The sequence below is a fragment of the Notechis scutatus genome, chromosome 4, assembly GCF_049901735.1.
Source record: "Notechis scutatus isolate UNSWTSFEM ecotype Mainland chromosome 4, rNotScu1.2, whole genome shotgun sequence".
NCBI classification, from domain to species: Eukaryota; Metazoa; Chordata; class Lepidosauria; order Squamata; family Elapidae; genus Notechis; species Notechis scutatus.
The window spans coordinates 152,325,739-152,345,708 of record NC_142012.1 but is presented as its reverse complement, the minus strand read 5'-3'; the positions used below and the strand labels follow the sequence as shown (position 1 = coordinate 152,345,708).

The 19,970-nt window shown below is 39.3% G+C and overlaps 1 protein-coding gene across 7 annotated transcripts in view; it reads left to right on the top strand.

Moving 5' to 3' along the window:
* The window catches only part of TNIK (TRAF2 and NCK interacting kinase), a 341,628-nt gene that overhangs the window by 255,420 nt on the left and 66,238 nt on the right, over positions 1–19,970 (top strand). For 3 of the 7 annotated variants that reach the window (XM_087965317.1, XM_087965316.1, XM_087965312.1), the window contains exons 13-15: positions 11,483–11,593; positions 12,573–12,659; positions 15,054–15,245. In XM_087965317.1, the coding sequence (XP_087821443.1) occupies positions 11,483–11,593; positions 12,573–12,659; positions 15,054–15,245 (390 nt within the window). The remainder of the gene's footprint in view (positions 1–11,482; positions 11,594–12,572; positions 12,660–15,053; positions 15,246–19,970) is intronic. The other 4 variants (XM_087965318.1, XM_087965314.1, XM_087965313.1 and 1 more) reach the window with 3 other exon arrangements.

The following is a 19,970-nucleotide window of genomic DNA, read 5'->3' as shown; positions in this document are numbered from 1 at the left end:
CCGGGTGTCTCTCTGAGCGAGGCGAGGTATCAGTGGCGAGTTTACGTAGCGGTGCGTTGGTGCGGTGCATTTGGGCTGCTGACTTCTTTGTCGCCTCTGCTGCTGAGGCTTCTTTAAGGGCATCGGTGAGGCTGATGTCCCCCTTAGCCATAATTTTGCTCTGGATAGCACCGTCTTCTAGGCCCAGAACCAAACGGTCCCGGAGGGCTTCTTCCAGGTCGGCGAACCCGCATAGGCCTCCTAGGTTCCGGAGGTCCGCGATGTAATTGGCAAGGCTTTCGCCCTTCCGTTGATCCCTCTGGTAATATTCGTGTCTTCTTACTAGGGTCGGTACGGAGGGCGCGTAGTGAGCCCGTAGTAACGGCTCGAGGACGTCCCAGTCCATTTCTTTTACCTCTGCTGGCTTGGCAAGCGACTTTGCCATTTTAAACACGGTTGGCCCACAATGCGTTAGAAAGATAGCTCTTTTTTTGCCGGTTGTTGCATCTTTCAAATTGTTAGTTTCCAGAAACATCTGGAACCGATCCATGTAGGCCTCCTAGTCTTCGGTCTCTGGATTGAATGGAGCGGGTGGTACGGCACCGCTGGCCATGTTGCCGTTGATGGTGCGTGTTTGACAACATGCTCTGTAGGTTGCTCTGTAGGTTAGTCAGCTCTTCGGTCTCCGAATCCCACCTTCGTCGCCAGTGTTAAGTTTAGAGAATAAGGAGACCAGACATCTGACCAGTGACTTCAACTCTTTAATAATAACAGGAATCAGAATGGAACAGAGCAATGCTATGGGCAGCAGTAACCCTTTTATAGGGTTAGCTGCTGCCTTATTAACCAATGAAACTGCGCAACAGGTTCCAACTACTGACCAATAAGGACAGTCCCAAAAGTAACCAATCAGGGACTGGTTCTGGCCCAATCCCAAGTTGTTGTATAATGACCAATCAAGTGTGCAGGTTTTCAACCCCTAATTTGCATTTAGGTTATTCACTTTTATTGATTCACAACACTTATGCTTTCCACGATTATTACCCCCTACATCACAATCTTGAATCATATTTCATTACAGTACTCTCTTTTTCTTAACAAAAATTTCACTTATTTATGTTAGATATTTTATCACATTTTAAGCTACATATTATTTCTAATTTTCTATAATTACTTCTAAATACAGATATAAAAATGCAATCTTATGTACCTTTCTAGAATCCCATTAACAATAAGATCTATCCATTATCTCTGAAAAACTTTTGCTTCTTAATATCCTGCTCCCCACCATTAGAGCTTCTCATCCCTTCCTTTCTCCCTTGCTTCTTCTTCTCCTTGTCCTCTTTAACCCCTTGTCTCTCCACCTCCCTTTTATTCTGCTTTCCCCCTTTCTGTTGTTTCTTAACATAATGTCCCTTTTTCACCTTATTCTTCTCGTTTTGGGCTGTTTTTTCAGATCTTAAAGACCTCTTTTCCTTTTTCTCTTGCTTTTTCCCGTTTCCAATCAAAGTCCTTTTTTCATCAAAGATGGCTTCTTCTTCTTCTTTGTCCCCATCATCCTCATTCTGCTTCACATAAATATAAACCGCCATTTCTAAGTATTGAAAAATAGTGCCAAGTCCATCTTCCCCTCCTTGTTTTTCTCTTTCATATTTTTGATATATAAGTTCCAATCCATCCACAGGTGATGCCATTGTGTAATCAGAAATAATTTCCAAAGGTTCCAAAATCACCAAATAATCCAAACAGACTGTTTCTTTTAAATACCTTCTTCTTCACTTTTTCTTTCTGAGGTTAAAGTAATCACAAATCCTTTTCAAATATATTTTTTGGAAGTTTTTAAACTCTTTGCAATTCTAGGCAATCTTCTCCTTATTTTCAAATTTTGCTCTGATTTTTTTTTCACTCTCCCTTCCCACTCACAGCCAAAAAGATTTTTTTTCCCCGCTGTCACTTTAGGAAGGAGAGTAGAACAAAGAAAAAAAAAACTTTCCCCTTTAGGGTATTCGCAGCTTGTGGCTCTCACAAGGAACAATATATCCTTAACAGCTTTCAAGGTTCCAAATCACTTTCTCCCGTCTTGTCCCGGTTAAAAGCACCTTTCACTTTCTCCAGCTTTCTCCCTCCTGCACTTGCTTACCCGGCTGCAGCTTTCTTCGTGGCGGCCATTACTGACCGCCGTTCCTCCGCCTTGGGAAAAGGGAGTTTAGCCGGCTGGGGAGGGGGTTTGCGGCACCCCCAAACCCCTTGCTGGATCCCCCTGTCTTCAGCTGCCTCTACGGGGCAGCTATATCCCCCAGATCCAAATGGATCGGGGGAACCTTGGCGGCGAACGCAGCAGGGATCGCACGGTTGCAAATCCCTGCCGCCGCCGAAGGCTAGCAAACCGGAAGTTCCAGGGTGTTTTCATCTTTCAATGCAATATGTTAGTTGTAACCTACAAAGACCTACATGGCATGGGGCCAGGCAACCTACAGAACTGACATTTTCTACCCCACCCAATCAGGCAGGGAAGATATGTTGCGAACCGTGTCAGTTAAATAACTCCCAACTGGTGGGATCTAAGAGCCATTGCCTGTATAGAACATTCTTGTCCTGGAGTTGAGGCAAACCTTTGCTCTCCTGGCCTTCCAAAAAGGGGTTAAAACACAGATCTGCAGCCTTGCATGGGAAGCCCAAAGGAACATATAGTCATTGGGATTGGTTGATATCACGAGAGCCCTTCTTTTGCCTTTGTCAATTAATTTTTAACAGGGTTTATTTATTCTTGCCTCCTTAAAAATATTTATATTTTTTTTTTAATTCTTAATTCTAACATTTCAATTCTAACATTTTAATTTTTATATACTGTCTCTATATTTTGATGTTTTATTGTACACTGCCCAGAATCCCTTTTTGTAAAAGATGGGCAGTTCAGATATGATAGCCAGTTATCTAGATCAGGGGTCCCCAACCACCGGTCCGCGTACCGGTACCGGTCCGCGGAACAAGTCCTACCGGGCCGCTGGTTGCTGGGCGCCGCCATCTTTTTTTGATGAAAAAGTGCTTCCGGTGAGCTTTTCCGGGTAGAAAGCTCACCGGAAGCACTTTTTCATCAAAAAAAGATGGCGGCGCCAGCGCTTCTGGTGAGCTTTTCTGGGTAGAAAGCCATTTCTACCCGGAAAAGCTCACCGGAAGCGCCCAGCTGATGCCGGTACCGGGCCGCGGCGCCCAGCTGATGCCGGTACCAGGCCGCGGCATAAAAAAGGTTGGGGATCACTGATCTAGATAGAGTAGCTAGATAGAGATATAGATATAAATATAGATTTAGACATAGACAGATATAGACAGACAGATCTTCCCTTAGGTGTAACTGCCAACAATCAATCATAGAGGGAACAACTTAAATATCCAATAGACATTTTTCAGATAGTTAAGCAAGCTGTATAGGGAAACTTTCAGTTAGAGCCAAACCCAGGTGGAAGACAATGGCAAACCACTTCCTTATTATTGAGAAGATACTTCATGGATGTGTCTGTACAGCACAGTGAGAAGTTGAGCACAATTTAAGACTCTTGTAGTTGTATCTTGCAATTTGTTTCTTAGATGCCACAAAATAAGACAAAATGAAGTGACAGAGATTGTTAGTTGAAGGACATGTGCTCTCTTTCTTTCCAATGCGATGTTTCTTGAAGTTTCACATTTGTATCTCCTTCCCTGAGTAATATCTCAGCCAGCATAAATGGCTATAACAATGTAAAATACACCCAGGAAGAATTTACATCTCGGAGTGGATCATGTGCAGCTTGGACTGTGAGAAAGTGGTCTAAAGCAAATGTAGGCATTTTCCAGTATAATACAGTATTCATAATTCATATTAGTAAAATACATCTTAGTAGCCATTAGTCATACCATTAGTCAGTAATGCTTCAAATGAGGCTTGAAATTCATTAATAGAAGCCCCCAGAAAAACCATTAAGATTTGTCTATGGCTTATTTACACTATTGCTATCTTCTGATAAAGACTATAGTTTCTTTTAGATCAGTTGCTAAACTGTGATCTGTGAATCACTGCTGATCAGCTCCTGTGGGCACAAAAAACATTATTAATAGCAAAAAGCCTTGAGAGAGCAGTAAGATTTTGGTATTCTCATACAAAATATTAGAAGAACATTTCTGTTCTGATTTCTGGTGGGAGCAAGTACAACAAAATCTATTGAGTATTGGTGCTTTTTCAAGCATATAAACCATAGCTCTGCTGATTGGCCTACGGTCCTGATGCGGACATTCTATACTGGAGATAGTGGATTAACCTCCACCCGACTGTATATTGTTTCCTTCCTTTTTCAATTTTAATGTCAATATTTATCATTTTAACATCTTAATGCTTTACACTGTTGCTTTTATCTTGTTGTAAGCTGCCTAGATTTGCCTGATGGCAAGATGGATCATGGCATGTAAATTTAACAAAATGTTAGCAATTTCTGTTCTGTTTAGAAAAGTAATTTAATTTTATTTAAATGGGGAGTCCCACAAGAATGGTTAGGACCTATCTGGGTCCTTAAACAGTGTTAATGATCTGTTAAGTGATGTGTAAGTCCTCAAACTTTCAATAGTTACGTAGTTGTACAGAAGGTTTGGAAACCATTGCTTCAGATAGAGATGGTGTATGTGCTTTTTTCACATTGATACCTATGACACTGGTATTAATTGCAGCCACATAGTCTATTGCCCTGAATTGTGTGGCTGCGTTTAGTCTGCATTTACAACAACCTTAATCTAGTTGCTGCACAAAGAGGGGGACAACAGATACTCCAAAGCACCTGAGGGGCAGGACAAGAAGTTATTGGTGGAAGATCATTAAAGAGAGATCCAATCTAGAACTAAGGTGAAATCTCCTGACAGTGAGAACAATTAATCAATGGAATGGCTTACCTCTGGAAGTTGTGAGTGCCCCATCAGTGGAGATCTTCAAGAGATTTGACAGTCATTTGTCCGGAATAGTATAGTTTGAACAGACTTGAACAGTCAGACTAGAAGACTTCCAAGATCCCCTCCAAACCTATGTTCTATATTTTGGTTTGTTGTTATTGTATTGGCCTCCATTGTTGCATATGCTTATCACTTTGACTGACTAAATAGTTTATAAATTCATCAATAAATATGAACATCCAGCCTAGGGATGTGCCTCAATTTATAATATTTATTTTTGTATATTAAATTTATATGCCTCCCATGTCATGAGTCACAGCTCACACTAACAATTGTAGCATTTGAATTGAGTACCAACAAACAATGAGTACCAGGACAAAATTTTCACATCAAAATGCCTTGAGTATCAATTTTGAGTTTCAAAGCAATTGAGTACGAAGGTACCATTGTACATCTGTTTTGTTTATTTGTTTTTTTTTAAAGAACAACATTACTACTTGCCCACAGATTTTGATGGGAGTGTGGAAAATCAAGCAGGAGGGGAATATAAATCTCATATACTAAATTGTGACTTTTTGACTATCAACAGCAGAAAATCCTTTGGCTATGAGTGAAAGCACTGCTGCTTTTCACCATTTAAAAACAACACATCAAACCGGCTTCCAACATCTGATAGCAAGATTGGTGACTCTGATAAGGAGTCTCCCATTTGCAGCTTTTTGTAAAAGAAAATGGGGGAAAAGGCCATTTGAGAGCCGTATCCATGGGCTGCTTTATAGAGGAATATATCTCGCATTTTATATGGTAACAGCATTAACATGTTCAGGATGTGATTGGGGAATTACATGTTAGCCAAAATAGTAGAGAGCCAAATCCACTCAGTCGTCTGCTTGTACATGTCAAATGCCAGCCAGCCTGCTTTAATGGCACAATTACTGAAGGGTTTTTACACATCTTCATTTTTCTTTCAAGGCACACCAGGCCAATTGTAGACACATCTCATCCATAGCTACAATCAATACTGAGTACGCCTCACACCGCAGACCCGAGTGGCATGTAATTATGAGGCTGTATTGATTTTCCCCACAAAGGGGTTGCTAACATAGAAAAAGCAGCTTGACTTTCAAATGACTAGGCCAACAGCCTTTTTTTATTTGTCCTAAAGAAAATTAACACAGCTTGGTGAAAGGCCCGAGTCTCATCCTGGGCACTGTGGTAACAGTTTCAGGAGAGTCACTTTCTCCCTAGTTATAAAACCCAGTCAGATTATTCCAGACTTAATCTTCTCCAGTTCCGCCAATATAGAATAACTAGCCAATAACCGTGCATTGCCCGGGTACTTATTTATCCCAATCCTGTATTAGACAGGAAAATCCTGTAGTCGGGACTCATGCTGTTGTACTGTCTCTCACGCAGCATCACAAGTCTTCTATTCCTCTCCTTGGGAGTTTCTTGTCTACACTGGTGTTTCATTTTTTTATTGCACTTGGTCAATCGCCTCATGTTTCCTTGGAGGGCTGAGAGAGAGCCCCCTTGTGGAGTATTGGAGTACTGTGAAGCCGTTACCATGGCAAATCAACTGTGCTGTACAGTAGAAGCCATCTTAAGGCACAGACACACACTAAAGGGGGTTAGGGGTTTCTTACCCCTACAATATTTGTTTCCAGAGGGTAAGTCATCTATATACCAAGTTTGGTTGAAATTGCTCAAGGCATTTCAGAGTTATGCTGGAACACACATGCACACACACACACACACACACACACACACACCTGGATGGATGGATGGATAGATAGATAGATAGATAGATAGATAGATAGATAGATAGATAGATAGATAGATAGATAGATATGAAATTGTATAATTATAGATTAATTGCATGTTAGCTCTTACAGAAACAATAGAGCTCTAAAGATGCTCCTTCTCCAGATGGCACTAATAACTTGGGAGAGCTCTGCCATGAAGTTTGTAGTTAATGTCAGCCTTACCCTTCCACTAACATTTTGGGAATAATAAATGCAATGTTGTAAAAAGTACGAGACAATCTATGCAATTAGAATCTTGATGAGTGCCATAGATCATGAAGCTCTTCCCCTGTCTTTCATTCTGTACCCACCACACTATAATACCGTATTTGCCGGCGTATAAGACGACTTTTTTGCCCTGAAAAACATGCCTCCAATTGGGGGGGTCGTCTTATATGCCGGGTCGTCTTATACGCCGGCAAATAGTAATTGGGAAGCACTGCGGCTGCCCGCGGCTGAGGCACTTTTGCGCACCGTGGAAAGCGAATCCTGTGAAGCCGAAAGGAGCAGCCAGCCTTCTCCCAGCTCCCAAGGAAGCGAGGCTCGCACCGCCCGAGCTCCGCTGAGGTATCCGGCTGGGGCTGTCAGGAGTTGTTACCGCTGGCGCGGCTCCGTGCGGCTCCAGTCCCGCGTTGCCTCGGGAAGGGAAAGGCAAAACTAGGAGCCGCTGCTGCCATTGCCAAGCGCCGCCGCGCTCTTCCTTTTTGCCTTTCCCTTCCCGAGGCAACGGGACTGGAGCCGCATGAGCCGCGCCAGCAGTAACAACTCCTGACAGCCCCAGCCGGATACTTCAGCGGAGCCCGGGCAGTGCGAGCCTCGCTTCCTTGGGAGCTGGGAGAAGGCTGGCTGCTCCTTTCGGCTTCACGGGATTCGTTTCCACGGTGCACAAAAGTGCCTCAAAAAAAAAAAAAAAGTGCAAAAGTGGAAGGCGTGCAGAAGAGGGGGCGAGTATATAACAAACTATATTTTGAGTGGAAATGTTAGGGGGTCGTCTTATACGCCGGGTCGTCTTATACGCCGGCATATACGGTAGGTTGTTTTGTGTTTTGTGTTTGTTTTTTGCTGTGGAGGAGTCCTTGGTGCTTTCTGAACTTGCTTGTTTTCTTGCAGATGTTTCATGACCCAAACTAGGTAACATCATCAGTTAGCACTGGTAACATTACCTAGTTTGGGCAATGAAACATCTGCAAGAAAACAAGCAAGCTCAGAAAGAACCAAGGACTCCTTATTTCAACTCTGAGCTACAAATATTCTCCTTTATTTGTTGTTGTTGTTGTTGTTGTTGTTGTTGTTGTTGTTGTTGTTGTTGTCAGTGACTAAACTGTGTATGACCTTATGGACCACAGCTTGCCAGACCACTTTGTCTTCTGCTTTCTACCAGAGTTCATCCAAAGCCATGTTCGTTGTATTGATGACATTGTCTAGTCATCTCATCCTCTGCCAGTCCCTTCTCCTTTTGCCTTCAATCTTTTCCAACATCAGGGTCTTTTCCAGTGAGTCCTCTCTCCTCATCATTTGGTTTCCAGAGTATTTGAGCTTCAGTATCTGTCTTTCCAAAGAACAGTCAGGGTTGATTTAGGTTTGACTGATTTGATCTTCTTGCAGTCCAAATGCTCTCAAGAGTGTTCTCCAACATCACAATTTGAAAGCATCAGTTCTTTAGCATATATAGCCTTCCTTATGGTCCAGGTCTCACAACCGTACATCACTACTGGGAAAACCATAGCTTTGACTCGCTGCAATAGAACTCCTGCCTATAATCTCCAATAATCAAGTGAGATTCCATGAGCTGATAAGAATACCTCTAAGATGGCCAAAACTTTGAGAGGCTACAACTATTTTTTCCTCAACTGTTTGGAGAAGGCATCTTTAGAGAACAAACTTTACTTTACTTTATTGTCATTGTACCTCGTACAACAAAATTAAATACCATCTTCAGTGTACAATTTATGACTATGAAAATAAACACAAACACACATCCCTCAGACTCCACACATTGAATTGAAAACCCCTGATATCACATTAATATTATACTGGGTGCTCATGGATATTATTATTATTGAACTTAAGTTCTGTTGAGGTAATTCCCCATTAGGAGAATGAGCACATACAGGGAGATGTAGTGAGAGTAAGGAAGAATAGCACACACACAGCACACAGATACACTGTACAGTAAATGTAGGTTTTTATTTCCAATAAACATTTAAGCAAAGTCCAAGATAAGCAGTTCAAGTCATTCACAGGTAAAGCAGTCAGTGTTCAGTTCAGGGATAATCCAAATATCAAAGTCCAGTATCAAAAACAGTTCAGTAACAGACTTACATCAACGATCAGTAACAGCCATTTAGGAGGAATGGCAAAACTCTCCAACAGAAGAAACAGAGACTCACTGAGACTCTCTTCTGAGACTAAACAACCCAGGTTTCTGGCTCCATCTTATGGCCATTTGTGGAACCACACCCAATTACAGATTTAGTATTCTCTTAAAGGCATAGTGTTAAAATGTCTATCCTAGTTTATATATTTCCAACCCAAATAACTGTTAGGTGACTTATATTCCTAACAAGTTCCACAAATTTGATTGCACTGGTTTAATATTCTTTTTTGTTGTTATTTTTAAACCATTTCTTAATTTCTAAATAAAGAATGTGCTGTTGGGGTTAGGGGAAATTAAACTTTACTATTGTCCATATATTGGTATAAAGAATAGCATATTTCTCATTATAAGGCAGGATTCATTATGTAAAAGACTGCCCTTCAACTGAATCTAAGGACATGTGGGCCAAGATTGTTGGATTCGAATGCTTCCCCCAGCTCTCTTCCTCTCGGGTGTTTCAGAATTCAGATGATTTCCATATAATATGCTTTTGTGGGTTTGTGATGCAGTCTCTGTCTCTGTCTCCTTGAACAGATTTTCCACTGACATAATTATAAGAACAGACATGACTATTACAGCCATTAGAAAGAGCAGAAAGGATCTTCATTGTTGCTTGCTTGGTTTAAAGTACATGCCTTGCTACATACACGAGACTTACAATAGTGATACGGTGGCCTAGAGGTGGAGCTCTCGCCTCACAATCAGGAGTCTATGAGTTCGATCCTAGGTAGAGGTAGATATTTCTCTCTCAGGGCACAGTGAGAATATATCTGCTGAATGAAGCTCGGCATTGGTGACTGGAAGGGCATCCGGCCAGTAAACACTCAGCTCCATTCAGTTGCCTGGGCTCCACCCCACAAGGAATTATGGGGTCGTTAAAAGAAGATGATACACAAGATTTATGATCTTGTTCAATGTTGATCCTGTTGGTTCTATTGGTCCTACCACATTATCTTTAACTTTGGGGACATGGAGAACCCTCAAATAGTGGCTGTTAGATATATTACAGATAGTCCTCATTAGATAGTGGCCGTTCAAAGTTAAAACAGCACTGAAAAAAGTGATGTATGACCATTTTTCAGACTTATGACCATTGCAGCATCCCCATGATTTACATTTGTATGCTTGATAACTGATTCATATTTATGACGGTTGCAGTGTCCCTGGGACATGTGATTCCCCTTTTGCACTCTTCTGACAAGGAAAGTCAACGGGGATGCCAGATTCACTTAACTGGGTTACTAACAACTACTGCAGTGATTTACTTAACCACTTTGGCAAGGAAAGTCATAAAATGGGGCAGCATTCACTTAACAACTATTTCACTTAGGTCGTAAGTCAAGGACCACTTGTAGAAGCATTGAAGAACTGATTTTGTACATCATGACCATTGTTTTAGGCTGAAACTTTCAGCACAGGCTGATATTCAGGTTGCATACTTCTGAAATAGATTAATTTGCTCTTGGCATGGGATCCAGTAATGCAAATTTCTATCAAGTCAAAGAGAAATTAAACTTTATTGTGACATATCTTCAACTTCTTTAGCATGTGACATTGAGTTCTCTTAGAACATCGATCCATTTATTTGGTAGCCAGAGGATGCCCAAAACTCTTTCAAAAGTATTTCTTATGCTGAAATCCACTCCATTAATTGCCACAGCTAAATACATCTCTTCTCTGACTGAGATAGCAGGCTGATATGGATCAGATATATGTTTTTCCAAGAAATAATTCTCAGACGGTTAACTTGGAATTCAGGAAATTTGTGGTCTTGATGCATACGGAGGACTTTTGATAGCAATGCTGTTTAGTTGCCAGTTTACCTTTAGCCAACATTATTTTTCTGCTTTCTTTCTGCCCTGTAGACTTTTTGGTTTTCAAAACCAACAAGAATTATGTGATTTTTTTTATTTTTTATTTTTTATTTTATTTGATTTGCCAATTGTTTACAAGATAATAAGTATAAGTGTATACATAGTTGTGAATACATGAAATGGTTACATATAAGAAAAATAAAAGAATAAGAGAAACAATAGGACAGGGACGGTAGGCACGATGGTGCGCTTATGCACGCCCCCTACAGACCTCTTAGGAAAGGGGTGAGGTCAATAGTAGACAGTCTAAGGTTAAAGTTTTTGGGGTTTGGGGAAGAGACTATAGAGTCGGGTAGAGTATTCCAGACATTGACCACTCTATTGCTGAAGTCGTATTTCCTGCAATCAAGTTTGGTGCGGTTTACTTTGAGTTTGTATCTATTGTGTGCTCTTGTGTTGTTATGGTTGAAGCTGAAGTATTCATTGACAGGTAGGACATTGCAATGTATGATTTTATATACCATGCTTAAGTCCGACTGAAGACGGCGTAATTTTCCTAGTTGTCTTTAATAATTTATTCCTGCCTTCCTTTATAGCAGCAAAGGAGAGAGAAGGAGCTAAGAAAACAACAAGAGAGAGAGCAACGGCGGCATTATGAAGAACAATTGCGGCGAGAAGAAGAAAGGAGACGGGCTGAACACGAGCAGGTGACGAGCTTCAGATCCAAATGATTGTAATTTTTTTTATAGTGCTTTCTAAGTCCCAAACTCAGACTTACCAGTCAAAAAGGAAATTCAGTATGACCCAACTTCTTCATATTGTATAGAGATGTTGGCATTGTCCTGAGAGTCCCAATTTAATAGCAATAGCACTTAAACTTATATACCGCTCCTTAGCGCTTTACAGCCCTCTCTAAGCGGTTTATAGAGTCAACATATTGTCCCCAACAATCTGAGTCCTCATTTTACTGACCTCAGAAGGACGGAAGGCTGAGTCAACCTTGAGCCGTGAGACTCGAGCTGCCAAACTGCTGGCAGCCGGCAGTCAGCAGAAGTTTCCTGCAGTTCTGCATTCTAACCACTGCGCCACCATGATGGCTCATTAATTTCTATTATTGACACGATCTTCTGTTTTAAAGTATCAGAAAGATATAATGCTGGTCAAGTGAACCCACATGAATTCTGGATTCATGAGGAATTCATGAGGAAGCTGAGTAAAAGGGGGAACTCTTTTTTTCCCCTTTTTGCATTCCTTCCTTTGGAATGCTCCCCTAACCGCTGGGATAATTAGCAAGAAAAGAATTAATGTTTGCATTTACATTCATTTGAGACAGAGAGATTACAACAGAGTAAACAGGCACACAAAGGGGAATATGTTTCACAGCCATAGTACTGTATATTTATGCATAATGTACATTCAGCATTAAGTGAAGCAAGACTCTATTACTTTCTCAGCAACAGTTTTTGCAGCTTGTATGATTTTTACACTTGGCCAATGAAGAATTTTGTGTATTGCCCTGTATTTCTATTTTCTCCTTTTGCTTCCACCTTCCTGTATCAAGCAGCAATCTTTAATGGTTATGTGATTTTTTTTTTCTCCTACTCTTACAATCAGCTTTTTTGCCTTTGGAATTATGGTTCTCCCTTTTCTCTCCTTTTTCTGCTTCCTGCTTCCCACCGTCTCCAGGAATACATCAGGCGACAGTTAGAGGAAGAACAGAGGCAGTTAGAGATCCTGCAGCAGCAGTTACTGCAGGAACAAGCTCTTCTTCTGGTAATGGGGAGGCAGGATCCATCTTACGTCCTTTCTCCCATCCTTTCTGTCTGTAGCAAAACAGCATGCTATCAGCCTTTATAGGGTTGCCACCCTTTCTTCCCATTTTTTATACTTGAAAGTATTAAAATGTTGGTCAATTTGGCATTTATTAATATTTCTAGAATCTGCAAATAATGGGGGTGGAAGGCATGCCACCAAGGTTGGGACTAACTTATGCAGTTTGCTTTGCTTTTAATCAGGACACAGATTCAGTTGCAAATCGTTTACAATTTATTTTGAATAGGAAAGAGAAAGCAGGAGCTTATAAGACAGCAGCTGGCCAGCTTTTGGCTACTGAGTTACCTGGGATCACGGTCCAAGCATTCATAAAAAGAACTGCTAAACTTGTGCACAGGCTATTGGAAAAGTTCCCAAATCTTGCAAGATTAGTGCAGTATAGTTGTGGTTTTAATGTGAAATTTGGACAGATTATTTCTTGGGGGGATCCAATGAGCATACTAGTGCTTTGTGTGTTGCATTGCCAACCTCTGTTTTAAGCCTTAAGTAACGTTTTATTGAAAGCTTGATTACATCTTCCGATAATGTTTTCTTTTTCCAAATTTAGCTCCTCGTGGACTAAATTTCTACCAAGAACAAAACATGGACATCCTAGGCCAGAATTTCAGTCTAGTTTTTTTATTTGTTTGTTTGTTTGTTTATTTTACTGTTACACCTTCTTCATCCAAGATGTGCTTCAAACTTATGGAGAAAGAGAGTTTCGGGCATAGCCTATAGCTGAAGATAGCTATAGTCATCCTGGAGCATAAATGCCAATTGAATTTAACTCTTAAATAACAAAAGTTTATAAGTCCAATTAATTGGCTAGAAAGAGAAAAATTTCTGAGAAAAAAGCACAATCTGAAATCTTGATTTTGGGAGACCCTTCCAATGCCAATAAGCAGTATTGCTTTCTATTTGTGGCCTAAAAGTAATAGTTAATGGGGACTACCAAAGAAAGGAGAAGGAAATAAAGATCAGAAAACAACAAGAATGGAAAAAGGTGCTAGTAAACAAAGGAATTTTTTTGAGGGGGGACATCTGAAGTGGCAATCCTAAAAGGCTAAGGTAATATAAAAAGCCATACTGGGAGAAGTTGGGCTACTAAGGCTCAACTTTATCTCCAGAGTAGAAGATAGCATGCTGTATTAGTTTCTTTTTGAATGCAATCCTACCAAGAACTCTGAATGTTTCTATTTCCTTTTTATTAATAATTGGGGATGCCGTTGGAGGGAGAGTTCCTGGCTTGCACATCTGTACATCTCTGTTCTCCACTCATTATGAGAATTAAGTGAAACCTCCTAGAAATATGTCCCATAATACAGTATCCACACACTTTCTAACTTCTCTACTTTGTGCAATCTGGTAGCATGTTTCTTTATAGGCTGCTTTCTTCACATTCATGATAGAAGAGTGTGTGTTGGAGGATTATGTACCACTGCATTTTAAAATTAAATAGACAAATTCACAAACTTTCCCTTTTACTATCATTGTCCCTTCTCCTACATCAAAGTTGCATCTTGCCGGTATTTGAGATATGTAATTTAGGGATTTTTAAAACCATTCTATTAATTAGTGATATTTATATTTTATTCCCTTGTTAACAATAGAACAAGCAAACAAACTTATGTATAAAGATTTCTTTTACTGCCAGCCATTTTGATAATTCTGCACTAGCAGTCAATTAAAATAAAATGCAATTTATTAGATTTAACAATAAATGCCTTTCAGATTTAATATTTTTTGTGTCATTGATAGCATCAGTTTGAAGGTATTATGATTAAACTTCCCTGATAGCTACTAGTACTGTATATCCATATTTTAAATAAGCATAATTTTAATAACCCTTTAGACACAATCTTAATTTATCTCATCTCGTTTAAACTGACACACAGAAATACTACACATTAAGCTTTGTGGAAGTTTCCATACACACACCCTTGTAAAGTCACTTCATATGTAAAGCCTAAAATGAGATTGAATAGAAACTGAATCCCATTCAAATAGATCAAATAAATACCTGTGTGTGATGGAAGTTAAGATTTAGTAATGAAACTGATTAGGAATGGGCAATGAGTAAATAGTGTGTATATGCAGAATAAATGGAGTTGAGAGCTTAAATTGCTTGTTGGTAAGGGCCTGGCCAAAAGTTCACCTTAGTCAAACACAACGAATATTGAAATCCATACAAATCACAACCATTGCATGTTAATGTAATGTTTTCATCCAGTAAACATCTACCTTTTAGACATGGCTGTTCCCTCACAGTAGCATTCTGACGATGGGAGGCTATCCCACAATTTCATACTCTTCTCCGGCTTTGTTAATTTTTGTGTGGTGCACATGTCTTGGTAGGAATACAAGCGCAAGCAGTTGGAGGAACAACGGCAAGCCGAGAGGCTACAGCGACAGCTGCAACAAGAACGGGACTATCTAGTTTCTTTACAGCAGCAACAAAGACAAGAACAGAGACCAACCGAGAAGAAGCCTCTCTATCATTACAAGGAAGGGATGAACGCCACTGAGAAGCCAGCTTGGGCAAAGGAGGTAGGCCCGATCACATTTTATCTTGGAGTTGGTATACAAACCAGTTTTGTAAAAATTGAATGTGTACACATTTTCAGCCTCCTGCCCATGCCCAGAATTCTTTGGGATTATCTGGCACCAATCCTTCATTATATTGGGTCATTTGGCCCAATAACTTCATCTGCCCTCTGATGCCATCAGGTCCTTGTATCCAACCCAATAGAGGTTGATGAAGAATTGATGGAGGTTCTCTTCCAATTCTGAAATTCCATGGTTGTATCACACATTCAGATCTGGGTGGTATGTTATAACTGGGTAAAGTTACCTGTGTGTCTAATCCTGGGAAGAAAATGTTTCAGCAACAGAATAGAATTGCAGCATTGATGGTCAGGATTTTAAAAACTTGAGTGTTTTCAGTGGTTTTATTTTTCAAAAGAAGAGATCTCTTCTGTCTTAGGTATTTTTCAAGCAACTTGAAAAACAAAATTAACTGGTATGTGATACTTAATAGAAATATTCTTTTTTTAAAAAAAAGTCAGTGATACATATGTTTTATAAAGTATTATAGGGTGGAAAATGCTAGTATGGCCAAAGCATCCATTTAGAAGGACTCCATGCATGGTACCAGCTGATAAATCGTTGTGCCTAACATTGATGATTATTGCTAGTGCAGCCTTTTGTTAGGTCAGGAAAAATTCCTGCTGCAGAGCATTTTTAATATCTTGGTTAATCACATATACACATGTGGCTTATATGTAGAGAGATTATATTTTAAAAAGCTCTCTTGCAGTTTACACACTTTTTAAAGTTGGGTATCAGAAGTAATGCACAACTGAATTCACTTTCCACAGTGTCTAACATGGGAGCAGATAAGTACTTTTCCCAACTCATATAATGGGTAATTGAGGATGGGTGTGCAAATGCATGTAAATGAAATTAGAATATAGTTGTTTGCATATTACCACTGTTTAGAATTTTGCACTGTTTTTATCCTAGCTGTTTCCTCCTGTTGTATTGCAGATAAGTTGTTTTGCAAACCACGTGGAAATGTGCTTCTTTCCCACCCCCACCCCCCTTGAATGGTTTTCAATCTTATACATTCAGGAAACACTTTCCACATCAAATCGTGTGCCTAAGTGTTTTGCATACATGGTGCAAACCTCAGCACCTTGCAGAAGTAATATATGAGGATATTGACGTGAAAGCCTCGGTTAAGTGTTAGTCAATCTCGTAATTGCCATGTTGCAGAGTGGTGTGAGGGTATATTCAGAATATCTTAAATCCTTCCATGAAAGTACACATTTTTACAAAAGGCAAATTATAAGCAAGCAAATTTTCAGAGAAAGGTTAAGGATCTCCCATACAATTTGAAAGCTATTGCCTGTTCCATATTAAATAGTTGTCCAATGTATTGCTTCATGCAGCAAGTGTTGGCTGTTGTACCAACATTTTTTTAAAAAATCCTTCCCCATTTGGACATTTAACTGCCCATTGCACTTCTGGACTGAATCGCCTCTTTGATGCATGTAATTTTCTTGGTGACTGCATCTCTGTCACCTTGTTAGCAAAAGGCAAGGGAGTGGGAGTTGTCCAAAACAATAGATTTGTAAAAAAAAAATCCAGCTCATGTTTTTAAAAAGCCCGATTCCCTCTGTGAGGTCACAGAAAGAACCTGCTTCCATCTCTGCTGCAATTATGATAGCGGTGCCAGCTACTGAATAAGAAGCGGTTATGTTCACATAATACACTTGCCCTGAAAGAAAGGATTGCGCATTGAAAAGCAGATAGTAGATGCCACCAGGGCACAGTAATTGTGACCACTTTGAAAAACTGCCGGTCTCTTAATAACTATCCTGTTTTGCTGAGTGACTATTACGGGGCATTTCATTATAGCATAGAGGTTAAGATGTAAGACCTGCATGAGAAGACCCGGCTGCAGGTCCCCACTTGAATATGGATATTGCTGGGCGTCATTAAGTGAGCCATTTTCTCTCAGCACAGCTTACTAAACAGGCATCTAATGAAGGAAAGTCTTCATGTGTGTCATCTTAAGCTCTCAAAGGGAAAGCCGGAAGATAAATGCAGTGTACAGAGTTCCCTGAGATCACAGCTTTAATTGGCCTCATCTCCCCAACTCACATTTGTGGTTTTGGGAAGTCACTGCAAAAAGCTCTAGAGAATTTCCAAAAATCCATTCCTGTATTGCATTTTTTCATGGACTGAAGCAAAATCAGAGTGATTTTCAAGGTCATCTTGATCACTCTCCAGGTTATTTATTTATTTATTTATTTATTTATTTATTTATTTATGTTTATTTATTTTTACTTTATTTGTTTGCCAAACATGTACAAGATAACAAGTATAGGTATGAACATAAACAAGAACAAAGGAACTAAATACAGATAAATGGCGACAGTAAGACAGGGACGGTTGGCATGCTGGTGCGCTTATGCACGCCCCCTTTAAGGACCTCTTAAGAATGGGGAGAGGTCCATGGTAGACAGTTTGAGGTTGAAGCTGTGAGGGGTTGAGGTGTAACAACAGAGTCTGGTAGGGTGTTCCAGGCATTGATCACTCTGTTTAGTGGTAAAAGAATGAAAAGAGAAATTATTACTGTAAAATCAAAAGCTTTTCTCATCCTTATTGGAAACATTCCGTTCTGTGTAATAGAGGTTCATTTGTTCAATGAAATCGACTCAGTCAGATGAAGCAATTGCTATAGTAATCAAGTTCACGTTTTGCATGAGAATTTGGGAAATATTTTAAACAGGCAAGAATGGACACACTCTGCTAAAATAATTTTTAAAAAGCTTGTGCAATATTTTAGTCAATCTTGCATCCTTAGGTAATTTTATATGAATGAGAAAACAGATAAAAGTAACAAACTACAGATATAATTTAAAACATTGGGCATAAGTAAAACACTTAAGTAAAATCACATAAAATAAATTGCTAGATATTGCATAAAACTTTTACAACTCATACATGTTGATTTATTAATCTAGGTTTTGTTTCTGTAGCCATGGTTAAATATTTGGCTGTCACTATTGTAATATTAGGATTTTTATCTGAGAGAAGAATTTTAACTTGTACATAAATATTTCTGGTCTTGATTTTAAAATAGGCTAGATAATATCTGCCAAAAATGCTTGTAAAATTCACAGATCAATCAAATACGATCCACAGTTTCAAGATAAATATCATTATCAGGACACCTTTGAGAGATGGGAATCTTTGGAAATGTATAGTGTAACATGCGATGGCAATGCTTTTAATCAGGCTTTTGAAAAGATTATTTTATATGTACTTAAATGTAAACTGCTAAAATTTATTGGCAGTCAAAAAGCATAATTATAACGTTCAGGGTAAATAATGAAATATTATAATAGAGGTAACTTTTATAACAATCTGGGAAATTATTTCTAAATAGGATGCACATATACAATCACATTTAAGAAAACACAGGCATCCTGGGATTATACTATATTATCTGTTAAACATTTCAAAGACCCTGCTCATTTTTTAAAAGTACAAAGATAACTTCAAATATCTACATATCTTCCAGTCCAAATTTGAAGTAATATGAATGGCTTCCCAACTCTCTGAATATTGCATTAGAATTACGTAGGTTTCCAACCTTTGACTGTGCAAAATTACTTGTCACAGGATATGGATTGCTGAGTTAAAATAATACCTCTTATTTAAGCACAGTTTCTGTTATGTCTTGGATAGCTTCCTGGGCACAAAGTGGAATTAGTTTGTCACTGTCTTGTTCCATGTTGCTTTTTTCTAAATTTATAGTAGTTTATAGCTCATCTAAATAATAATCTGCTTACGTTCCAAATGCAAACAAACTCAGATGTGTGCTTCTATCTGGTAAGAGAATGTTGATTCAGATGATTTTATAAGCAGGCCAATTCATCTTCATTAAAAGTCTATGGAATTCCACATTCAGAGGGCCCCAATGAATATCAGTCACTATAAGGAAAGCCATTTATTTAATGTTCTCTCTTTGACTCCCAAGAAGTTCACCAACTTGTAGAAATAGGCCATTAGATTGGTCCGCTATAGAAAGCTATAGCGGACCAATCTAATGGCCTATTTCTACAAGTATATCTTCTGTGTTAAGCAGTTGTGTACATTGTTGGTTTATGCGTTAGAACATCTAGTTTCCTTGATTTTCTGAAGGTTTTTAAAGCAAGCTTGGTTCTTCTCTTACTGAAGAAGAGTTCTTATGATGAGCATAGTACAGGACATTGAACAATTGCATGTTGTCTATGAGATTAATTACAATGTGTGTTTCAATAGTTTAATTTCTGTAATCCTACTTTCCCAGGTCCAGCAACGAACTTTTAATAACCTACCTGTTATCCCAGCTAAACAGAACCATAGTACCATTCCCAAACACATGCCCTTTCTTATTCACAAAGACACCATTCTTCAATCCAACTCTAAGGCTTATCCTAACATTTCCAAACTGCATGGTAAGCAAAACTTCCAAGATCAGCAAGCATTAGATCATAAAAAAAAGGGCATGTTGGCTTCTATTAGAGAAGTAGCACTGTTGCCTGTCATTACAATTTCCATGCCAAGTCCTCAGGAAGATCCAAAGAAAAGACCCATTTTGATAAACTCTGAAACTAGGCGTGGTTTGCCAGACCAAAGGAACAACAACAACAACATGAAGTACTTCCGTGGCTCTCGATCACAAGGGTGTAGCCCTGATAGGATGCAACCGCTGGAGAT